We start from the raw sequence: 27005 nt of genomic DNA, 5'->3' as shown, positions 1-27005 counted from the left end.
AATTATATTAAAATTGGAGGTGGACTTCCTACTTCTAATAATTTTTCCTCAGAAGTTTAATAATATTTGGTGTACCTCATTTCAGTGTTTTAATATATGGCAAACAGGTTTTTCAATTTTATGAATCCTCAGGGAAGGCCCATTTACTGAAAGCTTGGTAAAGATGACCTTGGAGGGCAACTTAATTCTTGCTTCCCTTTACCTGCCTGAAGTCATAAAAAGCTCATCTCCGTTCTTGCAACATCTTGGAATTGGGCTAGAAATAACTAAGGGAATCGGCTTATCTCTAGGATGCAAATGGTTCCTGATACCAATTTGGAAATTGTAGGCAGCCCCCCCCCCCCCAAAAAAAAGGGGGGGCATAATTCAATAGCACTGTGGAGCCAACTTTGCTAAATTTCCATAGACCAAAACTTTGGCAAAATGGTGTGCAACTGTGTGAGTTTTGCAGAACTATTCATTAAGTTGGATAGTTTAAAAGGACAAAGAAATAGAAGTGACAAAAGTATAAGACAAAATCAAGTAGCGGCAAAGATAATACCTGTGGGACTGCCTTCTGTCGCATGAATCCCAGCGACCGGTTAGGTTGCACAAAGTCGGCCTTCTCCAGGTTCCGTCAACTAGACAATGTCTTTTGGTGAGACCTGGGGGAGAGCCTTCTCTGTGAGGGGCCCAACCCTCTGGAATGAGCTCCCTCCGGAGACTCATACTGCCCCCACTCTCCTCGCTTTCTGAAAGAGTCTTATGACTCATTTATGCCGCCAGGCTTGGGGCCATTAGATTCTTGCTCCCTGGCCAACAAATGTGTTGAGAGAACGTTGAGTGAATGGAATGAATGTTTTTTATGGTTTGGGTTTTTTTTAGACTTTTAAATTAATTAATTGGATATAAGATATTTGTATATTGATCATTATATGTTGTAAGCCACCCCTAGTCCTTTGAGAGGGGCGACATAAAAGTCAAATAAATAAATAAATAAATAGATAAATAAATAAATCAACCGATCAATCGATCAATCAGTCAATCAATCCATAAAAAGTAAATAAAAAATAACCACACAATTTTCATTTCAGTTTAGTTTCAGGATGGAGATTTTTGGCTAAGATTGTGTTTGACACTGAATCTTTATAATTAGAATAATTTAATAGTATACTGCTGGAGAACAATCCATTGTTAAACCATTGTAGATCTTTTGTGTGTGCACATACATTTAGGGTTGAAACCCAGTGATTTCTTATCTACATTATCCTTTCTATTAACTTAGAGTTTTGGGGATAGAGGAAAATAGTACCTTCAACATCTTGAATCTCCAATGACCTACGCTAGGGTCCTCTTTGTGGACTTCAGTTCAGCATTCAATACCATCGTACCGGACATTCTCTTAGCCAAATTAAATCAGCTAGCGGTACCTGAACATACTTGAAGGTGGATTGCAAGCTTCCTAACAGACAGGAAGCAGCAGGTGAAGCTAGGAAAAATCACATCAGATACATGTACAATTAGCACAGGTGCCCCCCAAGGCTGTGTACTCTCACCACTTCTCTTCTCTCTATACACTAATGACTGCATCTAAAACGATCCATCTGTTAAACTACTGAAGTTTGCAGATGATACAACAGTGATCGGACTCATTCGAGACAATGATGAATATGCATAGAGACGGGAAGTTGAACAACTATCCTTGTGGTGTGACCAGAACAATCTAGAACTGAACACACTCAAAACCGTAGAAATGGTGGTAGACTTTAGGAGAAACCCTTCCACCTCTCACAATACTAGACAACACAGTATCAACAGTAGAGACCTTCAAATTTCTAGGTTCTATCATATCTCAAGACCTAAAATGGTCACCTAACATCAAAAACATCATCAAAAAAGCACAACAAAGAATGTTCTTTCTGCGCCAGCTCAGGAAGCTCAAACTGCCCAAGGAGCTGGTGATACAGTTCTACAGAGGAATAATTGAGTCTGTTATCGGCACCTTTATAACTGTCTAGTTTGGTGCTGCAACCCAACAGGACCGACAGACTTCAGAGGACAATCAGAACTGCAGAAAAAGCAATTGCTGCCAACCTGCCTTCCATTGAGGACCTGTATACTGCACGAGTCAAAAAGAGGGCTGTGAAAATATTTACTGACCCCTCACATCCTGGACACAAACTGTTTCAACTCCTACCCTCAAAACGTCGCTACAGAGCACTGCACACCAAGACAACTAGACACAAGAACAGTTTTTTCCCCAAACGCCATCACTCTACTAAACAAATAATTCCTTCAACACTGTCAGACTTTCTACTAAATCTGCACTTCTATTCTACTACCCTGCTTCCCCGATAGTAAGACACCCCCGATTGTAAGACGTATCAGGGGTTTCAGGGGGGTCGGCTAATATAAGCCGTACCCCGAAAGTAAGACATATGTCTTACTTTCGGGGAAACACGGGGGTATTGCCGCCTCCCTCTCATCTAACTGCACGCCGCCTCCTGCCTATGTCCGCACCGTCCCCCTCTCCATACGTCACCGCGCCATCCCCTGCACTTGTCACTGCCGCCTCCTGCTTAAAATATGGTAATGCACACAGTATTAATCATACATCAGTAAAACATACACACTGGCATACTGGGGTATCATCTGCTGTTTTGTGGTGAATACAATACTGTTCAGGTTGTTAATAAATGTTAATTTTATGGTTAAAACAAAAAATTCGACATTTTTTTTCCAATATAAGACATACCCCGAAAGTAAGACATAGTGGGGCTTTTGGGGATAAAAAGAAAGTAAGACACTGTCTTACTTTCGGGGAAACACGGTAGTTTTTCTCATCATTCCTATCATCCATTTCCTCCCATGTTGACTGTATGACTGTAACTTGTTGCTTATATCCTAAGATTTTTTTAAATATTGCTTCTTCATTGCTTATTTGACCCCTATGACAATCATTAAGTGTCGTACCACATGATTCTTGACAAATGTATATTTTATTTTATGTATGCTGAGAGCATATGCACCAAGACAAATTCCTTGTGTGTCCAGTCACACTTGGCCAATAAAATTCTATTCTATTCTATTCTTTCTTACAACTTTGCTAAGCAAAGAATGAGAAAAAAAACCCTTAAATTCACTATTTGTGAGGTTTTTTTTACCCAGGATAGAAAACCCCAAGATACCACATTGAGAACAAAAAGCTTTCACAACTTGAAGAGAGACACTGAAATTAAAAAACTCTATGTACCTCTAATATTTACTGATTTTGAATTTTTATTTTGTTCTAATGTTGCATTTTTATTGTCTTGGTACATTATTTATTTCTATAACTTGTGTATATCTTTAATTATCAAACTAGTATGCTGCTCATCATGCCAGGATTTTTACTTCTCACATATCAACAAGGTCAACATTTTTTGAAGGGTAAGGCAGTTCAAATGACTCTGTTTCCGTTCTTCCATGCAACAAGGATGAGTTTGAATTTGTTTGTGCAAGGGCATTTGCTTTACTCAAGAGAACCAGTTTGCAATGGTGTTCTTTACACTCAACAGAAAAAAGCACAGCATCACTTGAGCTGTTTCTTTTCAATTTAAACATCTACAGCTTTGCTCTTCCAAGGGTGTCCCATGAGCAGAACCTCAAGCATCTTAGCTATTAACCTCTTAGTTTTCTTTTTAGCTTCTGAAGCTTTCCAGCAATCCAAAGGAATGATGCCTCATTAAACTTAAGCTTGGTATGTTCATGTGCCTGTAGTGTGTGTGTGTGTGTGTGTGTGAGAGAGAGAGAGAGAGATAATGTTTGTCTATGGAAAATGTTGTTAATGCATTAGCAACGTAATCCTGTTTACTAAGGTTGTGAACAAACAGAAACATTTAGATTGAGATTAGTTGTAAATAATTACTCAGCCACACATAGTTACACTAACTTGAATTAAAGTTTACTTAGAGAAATAGCATAATACGTCAGAATAACAATCCAAATATTACCAAGTACACAGTCTTTCTTACCAGTTGTCTTTGTCATAATCAGCAAACAGAGATATCAAGCCTAAACACATTTTAGATGTAATACATAACTACAATACAGAACATGCTGAAAATTGCAGAGGAAACCTAACAGTGAGTAGACAGACAAAGAGAAACACAGAGGGTGACTCAGAGAAATAAACTATAAACTCTAGCTCCCCCTTGTGGCAGTCTGCAACACCTGCAGCCAATATATTGCCAACTCAACAGTTATGGATAGAGTTCTAATAAACATGTGCAAAAGCAAGGAGGGAGGGGTAGCTTAGATATATATGGAAATATCTAATGAATATTCCCATTGAAGATAGGCTTTGAACAGCTGCTAATTATAATTAAATATTTCTCATTATCCTCAGCAAGTTAAGCATTTTCAAAATTGGCTTATACAAGATTATAATCTGATCTAGCAATTTCTGAAATGGTTCCTGAGACATAGTAACACTCAACCAAGAAATACATTGGGTTATTTAAAGAATCAAGGATGCCCTGTACTTTAGAACTTCCTGTTCAGATAGTTTCTCAGGGTGTCCCTAGCAAATAAGCCTATGTACTAGTTCCCTATCTTGCTCTTCTGTAGCATATTTGTTGAATAAAGCACAACAAGGTTAGTGTCCAAAACATGCTTTCCAGTACACATATTATTACTATATTATTACTACTGCTTTTAAAAGCATAAGTGCTAGGATTAAATTTTTAGTTTTGCTCCCATCCCATCTTTTCTTCTGACTTCCTGGCATACCATTCCTTTTCTGCCAAATACCAACCAAAGGTAGCCAAGATGCGCAAAGCTGTTTTCCACTCTGATTCTCTGCTATAGTAAAACGTCGTGATGGCGAACCTATGGTACTGCACATGCCAGGTCAGATCTCACAAAAGAAAAAGATCTTGCCATGCTGCCAGTGTTGGGATGCCCAGCCTCACGCTGGCCAGCTGGTCTTCAGGTTTCTGTGTGTATATGCATACATGTCTACACATGTGCACATGTGTACATGTCTGTACATGTGTACATTTGTGCATGTCTCTGCATGTGCACACATGTCCATACATTTGCACATTTGCATATGCACATTTTTCCATTTGAGCTTGCACATGTGCACAGTTTGGGCACTCAGTGTCTAAAACGTTCGCCATAACTGGTATAAGGGATTTAGGCTGACGTACAAGGTGATGAAAAAGCCTCCAATAATTATCGTTACTGATTGAATTTTAGAAGAAGCTGCTTAATTTTGGCTTGTTGTTTATTTCCCAAAGAACAACATTTTGTGTAGGTTTGGATAGAAATTCCAAAGCAAGCAGCTGCATTTTGAAACAGTTCTCGGGAGGGATCAAAATGAAAAATGATGAAATAGGCTGCAATAACTATAAAGCTATGTGAAAATATGCTGGAAAGAAAAGGACATGGTGTGTTTTTAGTAATAATAGAACAGAAAGCTAATTTTATTGCTGCTGAAATGATTATTATGCAATAGTACAAAATGCCTAAAAATCAGGTAGAATCAAAATGACTGAAAATGTTTGGAAGTTAAAGATTTGAAATAAAATTTATTTATTTATTGGATTTATATGCCAACCCCTCTCCAGGGACTCGGAACAAATTGGCAGACCTATTATTCCTATATGTTTTGATACAAAGTACCTTTGCACAGATTTGACTAGTGCACCAATTGCGACCCTACTTGGATCGAGAGGCTCTTCTCACAGTCACACTCTTATTACCTCATGGCTGGATTACTGCAATGTGCTCTACATGGGGCTACCCTTGGAGACTACAGTTGGTCCAAAATACAGCTGCAAGAGCTTTGGTGGGTGCATCCAGATACACCCACACTACACCAATTCTTTGCAAGCTGCACTGGCTTCCCATTGGTCTCCAGTCACAATTCAAAGCATTGGTTATTACTTTTAAAGTCCTACATGGCTCAGGGCCAGAGTATCTTCAAGACCACCTTTTATTATTTATTATTTATTTATTTATTTATTTATTTATTTATTTATTTATTTATTTATTTGATTTTTATGCCGCCCTTCTTCTTAGACTCAGGGCGGCTTACAACATGTTAGCAATAGCACTTTTTTAACAGAGCTAGGTTATTGCCCCCACAATCCGGGTCCTCATTTTACCCACCTCGGAAGGATGGAAGGCTGAGTCAACCTTGAGCCGGTAATGAGGTTTGAACCACTGACCTTCAGATCTACAAGTCAGTTACCACAAACCTTCCAGCGACCGGTTAGATCACACAGGGTTGGTCTTCTTTGGGTCCTGTCAGCTAAACAGTGTCAGCTGGCGAGTGCACCGGGAGAACCTTCTCGGTGGTTGTCCCAAATCTCTGGAATCAGCTACCTCCTGAGATCTGCACTGCTCCCACCTTATTGGCATTTTGGAAAGGCGTAAAGACCTGGCTCTTCTGACAGGCCTAGGGTGATCTCAGGGAAGTTACTAGCGAGGTCGGCCCATGAATTTATGGACCTCTGCAATTATTTTAAATTATAATGTTTTTAAATTGATCCATGTTTATTTATGTTGTGAGCCGCCCTGAGTCCCTAGGGAATTGGGCGGCATAGAAATATAAAAAGAAAGAAAGAAAGAGTGAGAGAGAGGGGGGGAGAGGAAAAAAAGAAAGAAAGAAAGAAAGAAAATGACTATTAACAATTAGAATTTCAATAAGAGGGTAAGAAAAATGTCAAGCTGTATGTTTTTTTAAATTTGCAACATTTTAGGAATGTGAATGCTTGAATCTGAAAAAAGATATGGCTGCTTTAAAGAGTTGTGTTAATATTAATTAATTGCTTTTAAGAGTTGTGCTAATAAGTTAATAAGTCAAATGAGTCAACTTATTAGAGTAGCCCCATCTTTTCTCAGAGTCAGAGGTACAAGTGGGAAAAAAGGGGGACAGACTTCTGTAATACCAGAGGAGATGTTTTTCTTCCAGATTTTTCAATTGATTCTTGCTCGTTTTGTTCATAGCAAGTAGTCTTTCGTTGCTTCCCTGGTGCAATGTTTAGTTTTAGTTTCAAGAAATCCAGAATAACTAAATAGAAAAAAAAATACCATACCATTTAAGTGTTGTCTGTGTATGATTTGCTGAACACTCTATTTGAGTTACGGTTGGAGAGCCACAGACTGCCATCACTGTTACTAGGATGGCAGAAGGCAGAAAATACGCTTATTAGATTTAAAGAAGCAAGCCTGTTTTTTAAGGAGATTAACTTGATAGCCTTTTGAATCACTAGCTATGAAATCCTCTCCTCCAACCCATGTAGGACTGTTTCTTTTTTTCAATCTTTAGAGATCAGTAAGAACAAAAAAAAATGACAGAGATCAGTTGAATTTTTCTTTATTTAAAATATTTCTAACTCTCTTTTAATTATTACAATTTGATCAAGTTGGCTTTCTTCCTTAAAAGCATAATATGTTCAGGATAGTGATCATAGTCATGGGCAGAAAATGAAAAGCCTTTGGTTAAAAGCAGCAGGATAGAAATCAGACGTTTTAGACCTGCCTTAGGCACATATCCAAATGGATAAATTTGGGTCTCTCTCTCCCAGTCCTATAAAATGGCAAACTGTTTTCAGAAAAGGTCCTAGAAAACTGACTTGTCCAGGCAGTCACCAGCAATTAGAAAGGCTAAGGTCATAAATCAGGTGGAATTCAGACTGCATCACCTAAAAATGGATATTCTGGTCCCAATTGTGAATATAAATTGTTGAGAACTACCTTTAATATATTCTAACACATGTGGCCATTTAGGATTAGCAGGCTAATTTAATCTTTCCTCAGCACTGATCTTTACACCTCTTCCAAGACAAAAAAAAATCTATTCATTTGATATACAGGTGAAATTCAAAAAATTACAAAACCATGCAAAAGTTCATTTATTTCAGTAATGCAACATAAAAGGTGAAACTATATATGAGAGAGACTCAATACATTATTTGTCATAATTGTGACAAAGAGAGACTCAATACATTATTTGTCATAATTGTGATGATTATGGGGTACAGCTCATGAAAACCCCAAATCCACAATCTCAGAAAATAGGAATATTGTGAAAAGGTGCAATATTTCAGGCTCAATGTGTCCTACTCTAATCAGCTAATTAAGCCATAACCACCTGCAAAGGGTTCCTGGGCTCTTAAATGGTCTCTCAGTCTGGTTCAATAGGAATCGCAATCATGGGAAAGACTGCTGACTTGACAATTGTGCAGAAAACCATCATTGACACCCTCCATAAGGAGGGAAAGCCTCAAAACATAATTGCAAACAAAGTTGGATGTTCCCAAAGTGCTTTATCAAAGCACATTAATAGAAAGTTATGTGAAAGGGAAAAGCGTGGAAGAAAAAGGTGCACAAGCAGCAGGGATGACTGCATCCTGGAAAGGATTGTTATGAAAAGGCCATTCAAAAGTCATTGCAGTGTCCATTGCAGTCATTGCAGTGTCCAGAGACAGGTTTGGTCAGGGGGATGTTCGGGTCCACTGGGCAGAGACTCCACGGGAGAAGGGAAGCATCTGCTGAACCTTCGGACTCGCTTCACCCCTCCGCCTCCTCTCCCGCCTTTGCCTCCACCCGGGCACCATTGGGGCAAGGAAGAGAAACAAAGAGAGGAAGAGAGAGAGAGAAAGAAAGGGAGTGAGAGAGAAAGAGAAAGAGAATGGGAGGAAGAGAGAGAGTGAGAAAGCGATGGAGGGAAGGAGGGAGAGAGAAAGACAGATAGAGGGAAAAAGGAAGAGAGAGAGAAAGAGAGCAAAAGAGAGAGGAAGGAAGGGAGAAAGAAAGAAGGACTGAGAGAGAGAGAAAGAAAGAGAAAAGAAGGAAGAGAGAGAAAGAGGGAGGGAGGGAGATAGATAGTGAAATAGAGAGAAAGGGATGGAGAAAGAGAGAGCGAGATTTTTTTTGCTAATTTTTTTTTGCTAAACCTTTTTTTAGGTCCCCCCCCCCCTTCCCTCCTTCCCCGCTCAATGGTGTCCCTCTTTCCCAATCTTAAAATCTGGTCACTTTATCATTAAAGGAATTAAATGTGCTGATTATTTTAGGTTTCATATTCCATCTTATACAGGGAAAGATTGTATTGCTGAAATGCATATGCTAACATTTGGGCTGGGGAGATCAGTTTATTTTGGGGTTTTTTTTGTGTGGTTGCACTCAGAGATGAACTCAAATAACTGGTGGTTTTCTATTTCCTATTGTTTTGTTTGAAGTGAATTAAGCATGTGGTCCTTTGTTTCCATAAGAATTTTTTAGCCTGCAAATGTAAAAGAGAATGGATGATGGTGATTAAAGATGACAGCCCCAGGTGATTCTTATTAGTTTGCATAAGATGTTCCAGATTTCCCAGGAATGTAACCCAAAATTGTACTCAATGATTTGATTGGAGGTTTTCTCTAGCAAGATCTCGAAGATTGTTCCTTCTGAGACTGATCACTCTATGAACACCTGGTGGTTACTTTAAAAGTTTCAATTCTTTTGCTCATTATCATAAGTCAATATTAAGTCAATAGTAACCATTTGAATTGGAGCTGCTGAGAAATTGCTTCCTTTGTGTGTTCAGTTTGTGAGATTTTGTTTATAAAAATAAACCTGAATGTTCATGTGCATTTCCCCTAAAGCAGTGATTCCCAACCTTTTTTAGCCAGGTCCCACCTAAGCATCTCTAAAATCCTGAGGCCTCCCCCCACCCATAACATATAATTCTTATTATTCAAAAAGTGAACTACTCATGCAGAGGAAGCCTAAAAGGCCATTAACTAGGTTTAAACAAGGTTCCAATTACCCCCATTAAAAATAAAATCCCCCCCGTGGGGCATAGACCCCACATTGGGAACCAGGGCCCTAAAGCTTACTTTGTGTTAAGAACATAAGAAGAGCCATGCTGAATCAGGCCAAAGCCCATCGAGTCCAGCATTCTGTGTCACACAGTGGCCCACCAATTGTCCATGGGGATCTTGAGTAGAAAGAGAAGGCAAGACCCTCCCTTTCCCGACCCCCAACAAATGGTACTCAAGGGAATCCTGCCTGCCTCAAGCAACATAGAGGTGGCACATGGACATCTGTTTCAATAATTTTATGTGTTGTTTTATTTTTATTAAAATTAAGCATCCATCTACTGCATGGAATATAGTCACATAAATTCATAGACTGGACAATTAAGGACACACACAAATCCCCCACGGTCAATCTTCTATTTTCCAGACATCTTCCAAAAAGAGCAGCCTCCACCTTAATTCTTTTGGTAGCAGGAATACAATCCTCACTGCCTTGAGGTGGGGGCATTAATCCCCTTTTATCTTGTTATTATTTTATTTATTATTATTTATTAGATTTGTATGCCGCCCCTTTCCGTAGACTCTCTGTTCAATGCAGAGAAAGCTGATTAACAGCTTAAGAGTGGGAAGGGACCTTGTAGGTCATCTAGTCCAACCCCCTGCTCCAGCAGGAGACTTTACAGCATTTCTGACAAATGGCAGTCCAATCTCTTCATGAAGGTCTCAAGTGATGAGGTTCCCACAACTTCTGAGGGTAAGCTGTTCCATTGGTTGATTGTTTTCACCATCAAAAAGTTCCTCCTTGTTTCTAAGTTGAATCTCTCCTTGGTCAGTTTCCATCCATTATTCCTTGTCTGTCCTTTGGGTGCTTTGAAGAATAGCTTGACCCCCTCTTCTCTATGGCAGCCCCTCAAATATTGGAACACTGCTATTATGTCTTCTAATTGGCAAGGAATTTATTACTATTTAAAGTAATAATAAGAACATCTCTATAGCTGTAGCCTTGTTATAAACCATTGGAATTTGTTGGTTCCTAAAATAAAATCAAATATGCTGGGGTCCAAACTGGATCAAAATTCACATTTCTATGTCATAATCCTTCATTGGCTGCATGCATACATTCAGCTGACCAATGACCTGGGTCCAGGAGTTAAACTACAAATTTTATAAATTTGTGAAAACAAATCTCTAACCAAGTTCTTGGTGTATTGCAGGGATCCCCAAACCTGGCATCCTTAAGACTTGTGGACTTCAACTCCCAGAATTTGGCTAGAGAATTCTGGGAGTTGAAGTCCACAAGTCTTAAAGTTGCCAAGTATGAAGACCTCTGGTGTATTGTGCAAATCCAGTTATTAGTTTGTCTTGGTTTTGATTAAGCATATTGTACCTGAACATATGTTTGATATTTGAGAACCCCTGCCATGCATCACTGGAACTCTAGTTTCATCAACCTCTGTTTAGAAACAAGATGGGTTTATTTGGAGAAGAATTCCCGCTTCTTTCTCCTGTGGCTTTTAATCTTGAAGAACAACTTGACCTAATTACTTGTTTCCATTGCAGAAGTCCAGCCCTAGTGGGAATTCTTTCATCCTGCTGGTAAAATAATATGGGGGTGGGCAAAGAGAAGATTCTTCCCCATGTTTTATTAAAGAGAACTACCTAAAATAACATGTTTTCAAATTAAGGGCCAACTCTTTATCCCTTGAGATAATTAGATTGGAAGTTCAAAAGAAAAAAAGAGCTTAAATGGAGAGAAGAAGTGAGTATGGTTAACAAAAGAATGGAAAAGCAAATGTTAAACATTCCTGAAAGCACAGGAGAATACTGTTCTGCCCTGTCTATGTGAGGCAATTTTCATATTTAATGAGCTTTGCAGCATCTCTGTGGAATAACACTTGTAGGCTTTTTTTCACCAAGATAATTCTTTTTTTCTCAGAAGCAACATGAAGTTGGTATAATATTAAGCCTCAGTTATCTTTATGTTCTGCCCCCAACACTTTATTTGAGAGATGCAGTGGCTCAGTGGCTAAGACACTGAACTTATCAATCAGAAAGATGGGCAGTTTGGCGGTCCAAATCACTAGCGCCACATAATGGAACGAGTCCTGTTACTTGTCCCAGCTTCTGCCAACCTAACAATTTGAAAGCATGTAAAAAATGCAAGTAGAAAAACAGGGACCACCTTTGGTGGAAGGTAACAGCATTTTGTGCGCCTTCAGAGATGAGCACCACCACTAGAATCGGGAACGACTAGCACAAATGTGTGAGGGAAACCTTTATCTTTACCAGTTAGAGTGATTTTCACCCCTTTCAGTTGTCTTCTCACTTTTGGTCCTTTTTCCCATGTATTATTTATTTATTCAGATTCATGCGTTTCTCTGTGCTTTTTCTGGAAAGCTTGATTGTGCTGTTCTTTCCCTGGGAGCTCAAAATTTCAGTAACACAAACTTCATCATGGAGGTTATGCTGAGGGTGAATGGTGTGTGAAGCCACACTCAACAGCAGTGACTGTGAGAGAAATCTTGGAGTCTTGGTGGACAACCAACTAAATATGAGCCAGCAATGTGCAGTGGCAGCAAAAAAGGTCAATACAATCCTATGTTGTATTAACAGAGGGAATCAAGGACTAGCGAAGTACTAATACCACTCGATAAAGTCTTAGTTAGACCACACCTAGAGTACTGCATCCAGTTTGGGTCCCCAGACGACAAAAAACAACAACAACATTGAAACTCTGGAGAAAGTACAAAAGACAGCAACCAGGATGATAAGGGGACTGGAGGCTATAAGATACTGTAGAAGAGTGATTGCAGGAACTAAGCCTGGCCAGTCTGGTGAAGAGAAGGACCAGGGGAGATATGATAGCAGTGTTCCAATACTTGAGGGGCTGCCACAGAGAAGAGGGGGCCAGGCTGTTTTCCAAAGCACCAACCTTGAAATAAGGAGAAACATTTTGATGGTGAGAGCAATCAACCAGTGAAACAGCTTGCCTGTGGAGGTTGTGAGAGCTCCAACACATTGTTCTGCCGGGCTTCTCGACACGAGCCCCCAATTAAGTTCAAAAGTAGAAATTCAGACAGACACAGTTGTAAAGTCAATAACACTGTTTTATCAAAAGGAAAATACGAACCAAACACACTTTTAGTCAGTCAAAGTGCTCTCCTTCAAAGCAACAGCCTTGAATGCTGTGAAGAACAATAAACAAACACAAAGCAGATACAAGGCAGCTGTAAAGACGTCACAGCCACCCCCATTCAAGAGTTCTCAAGTCACAAACATAACTATGATTTCATTAAAGAGTCCTGGAAACAGTTCAAATAGTCCTTGTAGAATCCTGACACGTCTCTCCTTCACCGAACGGATAAACTTCCATGCCCAGATGCAAGAACACTGGCTATTTAACAGCAGACCCATTAGCCTAATTACTCCCAGACACAGGTGATCTCCCTTATTTTTTATAGTATTTCTGCAGTTGCTCTTTCCTTGGCATTGCCCTGCGTCTGCACACATCAATGAATGTCTCCCCTTCCAAATCCAATGATGATAATGATGATAAATCACTCAGAGGGTGACTGTCTAATGGGCTGCCTATAATTTCTTCCTCTGTGAATCCCACTTCACTTTCACTACCTGCTACAGACGCTTCGCTGTCGGAAGCAGTCGGTAGTAAAACTGGCCTCTGATTATGGGAGGATTCTCCTACATCAACCCCCTCAGTCCTTGGAGCAGGAGCTGGTGCAGAGCCAACCACAACACACATGAGACTTTCAAGGGGAGATTGGACAGCCATTTGTCTGAAATGATGTAGGACTCCTGCTAGAGTGGAGGGTTGGACTAGATGACCTATAAGGTCCATTCCAATTCTAATAATAATTTAATGACTGTCCTCCATTAAGCATTGGAATTAGATTAGATTAGATTAGATTTATTGGATTTATATGCCGCCCCTCTCCGCAAACTCGGGGCGGCTCACAACAACAATAAAACAGTACATAATAACAAATCCAATGCCCACCAATCTAATTACAGTTTAAAATTAATAAATTTATAAAACAATCCCAATGTATATAAAAACAGACACACAGTCAATCAATCAATGGCAAAACAACATGGGCAAGGGGGAGATGTTTAGTTCCCCCATGCCTGACGGCAGAGGTGGGTCTTAAGGAGTTTACGAAAGGCAGGGAGGGTGGGGGCAATCCTAATCTCAGGGGGGAGCTGGTTCCAGAGGGTCGGGGCCCCCACAGAGAAGGCTCTTCCCCTGGGTCCCGCCAGACGGCATTGTTTGGTCGACGGGACCCGGAGAAGGCCGACTCTGTGGGACCTAACCGGTCGCTGGGATTCGTGCGGCAGGAGGCGGTCCCGAAGATATTCTGGTCCGGTGCCATGAAGGGCTTTATAGGTCATAACCAACACTTTGAATTGTGACCGGAAACTGATCGGCAACCAATGCAGACTGCGGAGTGTTGGAGTGATATGGGCATACTTAGAGACGCCCATAATTGCTCTCGCAGCTGCATTCTGCACGATCTGAAGTTTCCGAACACTTTTCAAAGGTAGCCCCATGTAGAGAGTGTTACAGTAGTCGAGCCTCGAGGTGATGAGGGCATGAGTGACTGTGAGCAATGACTCCCGGTCCAAATAGGGCCGCAACTGTCGCACCAGGCGAACCTGGGCAAACGCCCCCCTCGCCACAGCTGAAAGATGTTTCTCTAATGAGAGCTGTGGATCGAGGAGGACGCCCAAGTTGCGGACCCTCTCTGAGGGGGTCAATAATTCCCCCCCCAGGGTAATGGACGGACAGATAGAATTGTCCTTGGGAGGCAAAACCCACAGCCACTCCGTCTTGTCTGGGTTGAGTTTGAGTTTGTTGACACCCATCCAGGCCCCAACAGCCTCCAGGCACCGGCACATCACTTCCACTGCTTCGTTGACTGGACATGGGGTGGAGATGTACAACTGGGTATCATCAGCATATTGATGATACCTCACCCCATGCCCTTGGATGATCTCACCCAGCGGTTTCATGTAGATATTAAATAGCAGGGGGGAGAGGATCGACCCCTGAGGCACCCCACAAGGGAGAAACCTAGAGGTCGACCTCTGACCCCCCACTAACACCGACTGCGACCGACCAGAGAGGTAGGAGGAGAACCACTGAAGGACAGTGCCTCCCACTCCCAACCCCTCCAGCCGGCGCAGAAGGATACCATGGTCGATGGTATCGAAAGCCGCTGACAGGTCAAGGAGCACCAGGACAGAGGACAAGCCCCTGTCCCGGGCCCGCCAGAGATCATCCATCAACGCGACCAAAGCAGTTTCCGTGCTGTAGCCGGGCCTGAATCCAGACTGCTGGGGACCTAGATAATCGGCTTCTTCCAAGGACCGCTGGAGTTGGAGTGCCACCACCTTCTCAACAACCTTCCCCATGAAGGGAAGGTTGGAGACTGGACGGTAGTTATTAAGCACGGCTGGGTCCAGGGAGGGCTTCTTGAGGAGGGGGCGCACAAGCGCTTCTTTATAGAGTGATGGAAAAACTCCCCTCCCCAAGGAAGCGTTGGTAATCTCCTGGGCCCAGCTCCGTGTCACCTCCCTGCTGGCCGAAACCAACCAGGAGGGACACGGATCCAGTAAATAGGTGGCGGAACTCACAGCTCCAATGGCCTTGTCCACTTCATCAGGTGTCACCAAGTCAAACTCCTCCCAGACAGATGGATAAAGACGTTTAGCCCCAGTCACCTCAACTGACTCGTTGTCAGTCGACTCTGTTTTACAATTGGAGTCGAGGTCCGCTCGGATCCGAGCGATTTTATCAGCGAAAAACGTGTTAAAATCCTCGGCACTACTCTGCAAGGGCTCCCCAGCTTGGTTTTAGAAGCTTATCCTGTATTCCACACTGAAAATAGTTCTCCTCTTTCCCCCTTATAATAATCATGTGAGTTGGATTGAGAAAGAGATTTTGTCTTAAGCCTGTCCATTGATTTGGACATAAAGTGATGGGAAGGACCACAAACATGAATGAAGCTGCAAGGAGAAAGGAAGAAAAGTTGGCAGTAAAAGGAATAAATTTCTCATGTGTGGAATCATTAAATAGACAAGAAAGGAACAAAATTTTCAGAGGGGAACATATTTGCCAATATGCAAAATCTAAGGAAAAAACATTGCATTTTTAATCTACCCACAGTATTGGCAACCAACCAGAAGTAATTAGGGAAGCAGAATGTTGAAATAAAATTTTTACTCAGCTAATCCATGAGCTAATAAAATTTTATTGTGAATGTAAACTGTATCACAAAGGAAATAGTACATGGTGGTAGTGTTTATATTTGTGTGTGTGTGTGTGTGTGTGTGTGTGTAAATATGTAGTACTTAGTTATTTGTCTATCTTTTATATTTTAGTTCATGACACAGAAATACATTTAAAATGGAAACTCATTAGAATGTTTTTCTATGTGTGTATATATTTAGAAATGTATTTCTACAACATGCTTACTTTAAATAGGATTTATCTACCAGTATTTCCTTTTTTGTAAGGCAAGGACTGTGAACTACATGAAAAAATAGAGAAATGCAAAAACTCATTTTGTCCAAATCTATACATGGATTTGGAAAGTATAAATCATTTCAATTTGCACCAGATTTCCCACTGGTCAAATTTCTTCAATATCTTTAGGATGATTTTGTCTTTATTTTTATTCATTTTTTTCTGCTCACATCATTAGTTTGCCAACATGGTTGATATGCAAATGATTCCACATTCATTAAAAATGATAACAGCCAAAATCAAGATAAAACTCTTAGAATCTCAGAATGATGTGTGTTCATGCAAATGGCTAAATCATTACATGGCTTTTCTTACCAATAAGACCTCATAATGAACTTGCAATTTCAATATGCTTGAACCCATATCCTTTACGGTAAAAATTGTATACAACTAACTTCAGATTTTTTTGACTTTTTAGAGGAGCAAAATATTGTGAGGTCTTATTCTGAATTAGAATTTTTATTTTTATTTTCCTGTTGTGTTTTTGGTTACTAAAGCCACATCAGCTGATATAGTGTTCAAGAAAAATCATAGCAAACCACACTCTATTGCTAGAATTCAACTTTACTTTACTTGATCTTATTTATTTGTATCCCGCCTTTCTTATTTTTTTACAAATAACTCCAGGTAGAGAACATCAAAGCATCCTTATTTGTAATTAAGTACTTTCTTATCAGTTGGGCATATAACAATTATTTGAGCACTATGGAAGGCAGATTTGTAGAGGAGAAAAGTAATTGTTATTTTCCAATACACCTTTTTGTAGTGTCTGTCACTGCCTGATCCTTCTCTCCTATCTGTCCTTATATTATTCAAGTACATATACAGTATATTTCTGATACATTTATAGAACTGTCATGCTAATTTTTAACATACTGTATTTTGTATAATTGAGCCCCATATTTAAAAAAAAAAGTGTCCATACAAAGTCTACATGCAATGCACTCATAGATAGCAAGTGACTAACATGATTCCTCTCTGCTGACATTGTATAATTTCTGTGTTTGAGTACCTGACTGTATAGTTTGCTTTTTGTATGCCTAAGTGTGTTTTAAAAAATATCATCGAGTTTAACCAAAGTTGAGGAAATTGGGTCAATAAAATCTGAGTTAAGGTAGCAATCCTCATAATGAGGATGAAAACAGTACCTTGGACAGTTCCAATCAAGCCAGACCAAAATTATTCTATAATAGGATGGTTGTTTTCACACTAGGAAGTAAAACCCAGGTGAATATTTTGATAAGGTAGTGAATCAAGAAACACTGTCTAGACTCTGAAATTTTGGATTTAATTATTATTTTAATAATAGTTGAAACAACGATCATACAAAACAAGAGCAGTAAAATATCCCTTAGGAAAAGGTGAGGTTATGTTGTTCCATACTGAAAATCCTCAAAACACATGGGGAAATCATGCATTTTATTTTTTAACTTTGTTTCTTTTTCTTTAATCTGCAGAGGAAAAGGGCTGAAGGCTATATATATGTCCAGAGTGTATATCCTGGTATTTAATGTTTCATTGCTGTCCATTTATTAGTTCCTTTCATGATAATAGCCACGATGAATGGCTAAATAAGGAGACATGAGAAATCGAGAGTGAGCCAGTTATCCAATAATGGTTCAGATATTAGACAAGGGTTGCAGAGATCCAGGTCTTAAATGATGCCTCATTGGTGAAAATTGACTGGATAACTCGATCATTTTATTTATCAGTATGCATATTATCTGTCTGTCTGTCTCTCAAGTATCTATCTATCTATCTATCTATCTATCTATCTATCTATCTATCTATCTATCTATCTATCTATCTATCTATATCTTTCTGCACCAACTCAGGAAGCTCAAACTGCCCAAGGAAGTGCTGATACAGTTCTACAGAGGAATAATTGAGTCTGTCATCTGCACCTCCATAACTGTCTGGTTTGGTTCTGCAACCCAACAAGACCAACACAGACTTCAGAGGATAACCAGAACTGCAGAAAAAACAATTGCTGCCAACCTGCCTTCCATTGAGGACCTGTATACTGCACGAGTCAAAAAGAGGGCTGTGAAAATATTTACTGACCCCTCACATCCTGGATACAAACTGTTTCAACTCCTACCCTCAAATTGTTGCTACAGAGCACTGCACACCAAGACAACGAGACACAAGAATAGTTTTTTTCCTGAATGCCATCACTCTACTAAACAAATAATCCCCTCAACACTGTCAGACACTTTTATTTCTACTAGGTTTTTTCCCTCATCATTCCTATCATCCTTTTCCTCCCACTTAGGACTGTATGACTGTAACTTGTTGCTTGTATCCTAAGATTTTTATTAATATTGATTGATTGTTTGTTCGTTGGTTATTGAGCCCTATGACAATTGTTAAGTGTTGTACCACATGATTCTTGACAAACGTATCTTTTTCTTTTATGTACGCTGAAAGCATATGCACCAAGACAAATTCCTTGTCTTGAATTCCAAATTCACACTTGGCCAATAAAATTCCATTCTGTTCTATTCTATTCTATCCTATCCTATCCTATCCTATCCTATCCTATCCTATCCTATCTATCTATCTATCTATCTATCTATCTATCTATCTATCTATCTATCTATCTATCTATCTGCCTGCCTGCCTGCCTGCCTGCCTGCCTAACTACCTATCTTTATCTATCCACTACTTAATTCCATATGTACCAACCTGCACATGTATGTTCTGTAGTTTCTATTATCTAGATTGTTAATTTTAAATTCTTTTCTCCTCTGTTTCATATGTGTAGCCTGACCAAAATCCTTAGCATAGTTTAATATTGTCTTTTAACCAAAATTCCTCACCTGTGTCTACCTTTCCTGATTACCTTGATACTATTAATTTAGCTTTTTGTATATTTGTATGCTCATTCCCTTATAACTGGTTAAGGACTGCAACAAATTATTTCCTTTCCTTTCCATCACTCTCAGCTTCCCTCACAGGACTGCTATTGAATAAAAGATGGTTGAGCTCTATTTCAGGGGTCTCCAACCTTGGACTTCAACTGCCAGAATTTAAGCCTAGCGGACTTCAACTCCCAGAATTCCAGAAGTTGAAGTCCACCAGGCTTAAAGTTGCCAAGATTGGAGACTCCTGCTCTATTTAACTACTTTGTGGTCCTGAAAAATTCATAGGATATAAATCTAACAAAGACCATCATGATGCTTACAATAGTAGCAATAATAGCAATAGAGTTATTACATTCTATTCAAAAGGCGAATATAGGACTTTCCATCATTATTGTCTTTGCAAATACCTCTTTTTTAATTCTATTTTTACAAAATAGAACCGTTCTCAGAAGGCAAATAGCAGATAACTAATGTGACGCTGTCTCTAATAAAATGTCTGAAATAGACTTTGGTTAAAAGTAATTGGAGTCTATAATAGCTCTTATCATGTTAATGTTGTTTCAACTGCTCTAGTTAAGGCCATTAATTTTGCTCTCATATATTCCCCCTTTCAAGGGTGTCTGTGAATATTAGGTAAACATTTGTTTCTGATAGAATCCATAATGATTTGTCCAAGACATTTTCCTTTTATTGCTAACTCCCATCACCAATTATTCCCTGAAATTTAATTTTTGAAAAAGAATAGTATCACATTTATTAATAGAAGAGCTTCTTATTTAATTGGAATCATAAATAGGGAGTTAATACCATACAGTATTCCCACTGCCATTTCAGAGCTCCCAAATTGATCCATAACAAATGTTTGTCTTGGGTTTTTATGGCCTCTCTGATAAGATTTTATTATATGGTTTTTTATTTGAACACTTGTTCAAGAAAGATGTGTTCTCTGTTCTCCTTGTTAAAAGCAATGCTGCTCTTGAGCTGTACATTCTGGCATCCATGGCCTCAATTTCTTCTCAGATTATACATTCAAATGTTTATAATGGTTTAAATGTAGGTCAGAATTGAACATGCTTCTTGAAAAAGTAATCAGAATTCTTTACTACATAAGCCATTTCTTGATTAGAAAGCTGAAAACACTGTGGTGATAATCCTTCCCCCCACCCCCCTGTAAACTAGAGGTCTGGGAGTTGAAGTCTGCCTGGCTTAAATGCTGGGAGTTGAAGTCCACCAGGCTTAAATTCTGGGAGTTAAAGTTGTCAAGGTTGGAGACCCCTGCAATAGAGCTTGATCACCCTTTTATTCCACAGCAGTCCTGTGATATTGTTGCCATCATGGAAATGTGGTAGGCCAAAACTGGCAAATACAGCTAGAGAGATTTAAATTATTTAAAAGAAATAGAACAAATAAAAGAGGAGGTGGAGTTCCACTACATATAAGAAATAACTACATCTATATAGAAATTTTCAATACTGAAAATTATCTTGAATGCATTTGGGTCAATATTAAAGGGGTGGGGGGTGGGGGGGAAATGACATTGCCATAGGTGTATACTATGGGCCACCAAACCAAACAGAGGAAGTAGATGAACTTTTGCTAAGGTATGTAGGAAGCACATCACAATACTAATGGGAGGTTTTAACTACCCTGACATCAACTGGGAGACAAACTCTGCACCAAGTGGAAGATCCAACAGGTTCCTAACAAACCTAACAGACAACTTTGGTACCCAAAAAGTAGATAAGGGAACAAGGGAATCAGCTATAGTGGATTTAATTCTCACTAACAGAGTTAAAATGATAGAAGGTGTTGAAGCTACAGGAACCCTGGGGGCATGTGATCATGCAATATGGAATTTGGAATTCAACATTATGCAAAAAAAAAAAAAAGTAGAAGAACAAAGTCAAACTAGAGTCCTGGACTTTAAGAGAGCTAATTTCAATAAACTTAGAAAAATCTTGCAAAGAATTCCATGGATGAGACTCCTCAAGGAGAAAACAACTCAAGAAGCTTGGGAAATTTTGAAAAGTGAGATTATAAAAGCCCAGACTAGCACAATACCAATGAAGAAGAAAAATAATAGGTCTCAAAAGAAATCGGCATGGCTGCATAAAGAACTCTCTGACAAATTGAAATTTAAAAAAGGACAAATATAAAAAGTGGAAAGAGGGGAAAATAACTAAGGCAGAATAGCAGCAAATAGCCTATTATGCCTGCAAAGAGTCAGGCTGCTCACCAAAGCACCTGAGTGAGGGTAGAAAAGGAAGCAATGGGTGGAAAATAATCAAGGAGAGAAGCAACTTAGAATTATAGAGAAATTTCCTGACAGTTAAAACAATTAGTAAAACAGCTTGCCTCTATTCTGTTCTGTTCTATTCTATTCTATTCAGTGTTTAATTTCCGTTCCTTTGGGGAGGCAATTTCACTTGATGGAGCACTAATCTGGCCATAGAAATTAGATCTGCATAAAAATCACCACTGGATTTAATTTTTTTGTTTCTTTTACACTGTAAGTCTACATTTGTATTGCAAGATTTCTGTGTGGATAAATAACGTGGTGCACAAACTAGTTTTATTTGCATCTCGAAGACATTTGAAACGTGGTTGCAGGAGGAGTTCCATACACATCTTCATTTTAAAAAAATAGTCTGTGGCTGTTTCTGTTAGCTTATTTTTTTTCTTTCTGCAGGTTTACAGGAACAAACCTTCCTGCTCCTGTAATCAGCAGCAAAAACTGGCTTCGTCTTCACTTCATGTCAGATGGGAACCACAGACAGAAGGGTTTCAACGCACAATATCAGGGTAAGTTGCAGGATCCTGACTAACCTGTAATGCTGCCCCTTTCAAATTTGTTTCAACTACCCTATTTTTCCAAAAATAAGATATCCCCTGATAATAAGCCCAATCTGGCTTTTGAGTGCATGGCGAGGGTCTTATTTTCAGGGAAACTCTATCATCTATCTGTTTGTTTATCTATCTATCTATCAATCAATCTATCTATCTATCTATCTATCTATCCATCCATCCATCCATCCATCCATCCATCCATCCATCCATCCATCCATCCATCCATCTTTCCCTCCCTCTGCTCTTCTCTTTCTCTAAGCCCAATAGGGCTCTTGAATGCATGGCAATAAGGCCAAGCACTTATTTCAGGGTTCAAAATAACTATAAGAGAGGATCTTATTTTGGGGAAAACACGGTACAATAATTCCTAAAATGGATTGCAGATGTACATGGCAATTTTCTATTTTATTTATTTACCTTCTCTATGTTTCTTGTGTGCATTGACTAAAGTATAGGGGCAAACTATACAAATGTCAGCATGAGAAATTACTATTCCAGCAGCTGCATTCTCACTCAGTGAATGTTGTTGGTGACAAAATAATATGGAAAAGCTGCATGCACTTTTCCCTTCATACATTTGAGAGATGGCATATATATAATACTCATTTGTACATATCCTTCCTAATAGTCATATTATATATGTAATTTTTGGAATAAAACCTGTATTTGAAAACACAGGTTTATGTGCAGGTATATAAAAAACAATAATATCCCGATCCATTAGTTTGGATATTGCAAATTTTGTTGATTTCCTTAAAAAATACTCATCCAATACACTTTTTTCATCATCCTATTTCTAATATTTCACAGACTCAAACACTGTGTTTTACTATTGCATTCTTGAAAAGAGATTAATTCAGTTTGACATTTATGCATGCATAAGAAATTTTGATACAGCCAGTATATAATTGAATCAAGTTTACTTACTTCCAGTTCTGTGTCAGAGAATAAAGCCAACAGGTATCAAATATCAGTAGTAAAGAAAAGGGGCTAGGTGGAATGGGATGGAATTCTTTATTGGCCAAACGTGATTGGACACACAAGGAATTTCTCTCTGGTGCATAAGCTCTCAGTGTACATACAAACAACAAAGTGATGATGTATGCTATATAATTGAAAAAGACGAAGAATTCAAAAAATATGTCAATGTCCACATCATTGATAATAGAAAGGCTTTTGTTGTCCACGCCATGTTAGATGATCTCAAGGGCCCCTTCCCATCCTTAGTCTGTATGATTTGAAATCTCCCATTCTCATTATATTCTGTGTCAATCATTCCCCCCCCACCATTATTTTTTTGACCATTAAAGCCCATTGTTCAGTAAACAGCAGTGTGTTAGGAAGTCTAAAATTGTGAAATAATTGCTGGCTCCCCAAGTGTATGTATGTATGTATGCAGTAATGGGCAACCAAAATTTGTACTGCCACACTGTGGGTGTGGCTTATTTTGTGGGTGTGGCTTGATGGTCATGTGACTGGGTGGGAGTGGCTTGCCAGCCAGGTGACCAGGTGGGAGTGGCTTGAATGATCATAATCGTCCAAGTGAACTGTTATTGCTGCACGATGCCTTTTCATCTCAGGTGTGGGCAGAGTTAGGGCTTCGTGAGGGGAAAAAGACCGCAGCCCAGACTGCTTTGCTGCGGCGCGGCTCTCCTGGCCTAGGGAGGTGGCCGCGTGAGGCTTGAGGGCGGCCGGGCAGGAGAGAGGGAAGCTCATCTGAGGCCAGAGAGGAGGAAAGAGGAAAAAACGAGCACACAGCAGCAGCAGCAGCAGGGAAAAAAAGGAGAGCTGAGCTGAGACCAGTAATCCAGGAAGTTACTGCTGCCAATCAGCTGGAGCTGTGCAAGCAGCTTCAGTTCCGCCGGTGGTACCACGTTCCACCCCGTCCTGCCTGCTGCCCACCCCTGTCTGTCTGTCTGTCTGTATGCACATACAGTAATACCTCATGATACAAACTTAATTGGTGCAAGGAGGAGGTTCGTAAGACGAAAGATTCGTAAGACGAAACATTGTTTCCCATAGGAAACAATGTAAAGTCAATTATTCCGTGCAACCAAAAAAACGGCTTTCGGCGACTGCTGGGAAGCGGCGCGGCTGTTTTAAAAGGTGACAGCCGGCCTGGGGGGCTTCCCAGCACCCCCCGAACCCGGGTTCGGGGGGTGCTGGCAAGCCCCCCAGGCCGGCTGCGACCTTTTAAAATAGCCGCGCCGCTTCCCAGCTGTCTCCCGAAGCCGAACGCGGAAGTTCGGCTTTGGTGTTCGGCTTCGGGAGACAGCTGGGAAGCCACGCGGCTGTTTTAAAAGGTCGCAGCCGGCCTGGGGGGCTTGCCAGCACCCCCCCAGGTTTGGGGTTCGGGGGTGCTGGGAAGCCCCCCAGGCCGGCTGCGACCTTTTAAAACAGCCGCACCGCTTCCCAGCTGTCTCCTGAAGCCAAACGCTAAAGCCGAACTTCTGCGTTCGGCTTCGGGAGACAGCTGGGAAGCAGCGCGGCTGTTTTAAAAGGTGACAGCTGGGCTGGGGGGCTTCCCAGCAACCTCCCGAACCAAACCCGGGGTTCAGAAAAATTTTGCCTCTTCTTACGAACTTTGTTCGAGTTACGATCGGCGTTCGGGAGGCTTCTGGGAAGCCCCGCCGCCCGGCTGTCACCTTTTAAAACAGCCACGCAGCTTCCCAGCAGTCTCCGAATGCCGGTTCGTAACTCGAAAAAAGTTCGTAAGAAGAGGCAAAATTTTTCTGAACCCCGGGTTCGTATCACGAGTTGTTCGTAAGACGAGGGGTTCGTATCTTGAGGTACCACTGTACGTACATACTGTGGCTCTCTGAAAATAAAACCCTGTCTTTAAAAAAACCCGCTGAAATAAGAGCTTGGCCTTATTGCCATGCACTCAAAAGCCCAATCGGGCTTATTATCAGGAGATGTCTTATTTTTGGAGAAACAGGGTATGTTTGTATGTATGTATGAATGTGTGTATGCATATAGCTGATTTTATAAATTGGTTTGAAGGGAAAATGTGGCTCCAACCTCATCTATGGGTGAGTGCAATGACTAACATCAGACTGATGAAAACAGCATTGCTGCCTCACAACATAAGCATTTTGTACACGTGTTCCAATTTTGCATGCATGCTGACAATGGGCAGAGTATAATGCCATCATGAGGCTTCTATCTTTCTGCCAAAAGTACCAAGATCCTGCTGAGGCTCCTGGCTTACTTCAAAATCTGAATCATACTTGGAAAAGATCCCACTATTTGCACGAGGTAGCACAATGGGTGCACTTTCCCCTAAAAGTCTCTTGGTGTGCAGATAGGTTCTTTTGCACAAACACCCCACTTCACGCAGAGAAACATATTAAGAATATATAACTAAATGAATGTATAACTAAATATATAACTTAGGTTTATTTATACTACCTTTTATATGTTCTTGCCAGAGGTGGGATTCAGCAAGTTCTGACCAGTTCTGGGGAACCAATAGCAGAAATTTTGAGTAGTTGGGAGAACCAGTAAATGCCACATCTGACTGGCCCAACCCCATCTATTCTCTGCCTCCTGAATCCCAGCTGACCAGGAGGAAATTGAGATTTTGCAGTATCCTTCCCCTGGAATGGGGAGGGAATGGAGATTTTATATGTCCTTCCCCTGCCTCACCCACCAAGCCATGCCCACCAATATGCCATATTCATCAAGCCATGCCCACCGAACTAGTAGGAAAAAAGTGAATCTCACCACCACTCTGTGCCCATTCTTTGGAAGTTTGCTCCTGTGGTACCTCTTACAACAATTGTGGTTATTGCCCAAAATGACATTTTGCAGACCATCAATATTACTTTTTCCAATTAAATACAGATATGTATTAATTCACTCAATTTTCTCATCTCCCTCCTCTCATAATAGTAAAACCAATTGACTTAGGAACTTTATGAGTCATCTTTCACATTTAATATGTTGAGCAATTGAGTCAAAATCTTTCAGTTGAGCATTGTGTTGTAGATAGGATGTTGCTGAATTAAAAATAAAAGGAGAGGGAAATCAGTCATGATTACTGCTATGCTATTAAAAATACACCTGCTTGAATCATGCCTTAAAAAGTTTTTAAAAATTATGTGAAGTAAAGATTTTTGCTGTAATTTCCCCTCTGATTAAGGCAAATGTCAGAGGTTTTTAATCCAGTGATTTTGGTAAACAGCCTCTTCTTTTTAACCCACAGACATAATAATAATAATAATAATAATAATAATAATAATAATAATAATAATAATAATAATTGTTATTATTATTATTATTTATTTATTTATTTAGATTTGTATGCCGCCCCTCTCCGCAGACTCGGGGCGGCTCACAACAAAGTGAAAATAATAAATAATATTTAAATGTTTGCTATAAAATATAAGTTTCCAAGGAGTGGAAGTACTGCAGGATGTAGGGGATTAAGAACAGATGTCTTATTGTTATTTTTTTTAAAGACTCCTGATTATTTTAAAGGCATTACTTATTCTTAAGAAATGTTTGACATTTCAAAAGCAAACGATAGAGGCTGAAGTTATATGTATTTGAGGATTGATTATTTTTTATCCTTCTACTTTCTGCTCAAGTCATTTTTCCAAACTTTTTCATAAAACCAAGAGTTGGTAGCCATTTCAGTCCTTAGTTTCTATTTTGTGATCCAATTTTTATTACTTTCCCTTAATTAGCTCTTTATACTTAAGATTGCTAAAATGATACTATAGAGCACTGCACACCAAGACAACTAGATGCATGAACAAGTTTTTTCCCAAATACCACCAGTCTGCTAAACAAATAGTTCCCTCATCACTGTCATCACTGCATTACTATTACTATTAGTCTTCTCATCATTCCTGTCACCCACCTGCTCCCGCTTATGACTGTATGACTGTAACTTGTATCCTTCTGATTTATATTAATATTGTTTCCAGATTGCTTATTAAAACCCTATAACAACAATTAAATGTTGTA

At 39.8% G+C, this 27005-nt stretch overlaps 1 protein-coding gene across 1 annotated transcript in view; it reads left to right on the top strand.

Annotated features, from left to right (window-relative positions):
* CSMD2 (CUB and Sushi multiple domains 2) overlaps nt 1-27005 on the top strand; it is a 930229-nt gene that overhangs the window by 445823 nt on the left and 457401 nt on the right. The window contains exon 6 of the mRNA XM_070764517.1: nt 21874-21986. Coding sequence (XP_070620618.1) covers nt 21874-21986 — 113 coding nt within the window. The remainder of the gene's footprint in view (nt 1-21873; nt 21987-27005) is intronic.

This window comes from Erythrolamprus reginae, chromosome 11 (genome assembly GCF_031021105.1).
Source record: "Erythrolamprus reginae isolate rEryReg1 chromosome 11, rEryReg1.hap1, whole genome shotgun sequence".
Lineage (NCBI taxonomy): Eukaryota > Metazoa > Chordata > Lepidosauria > Squamata > Dipsadidae > Erythrolamprus > Erythrolamprus reginae.
This window is presented reverse-complemented; position numbering and strand designations above follow the sequence as displayed.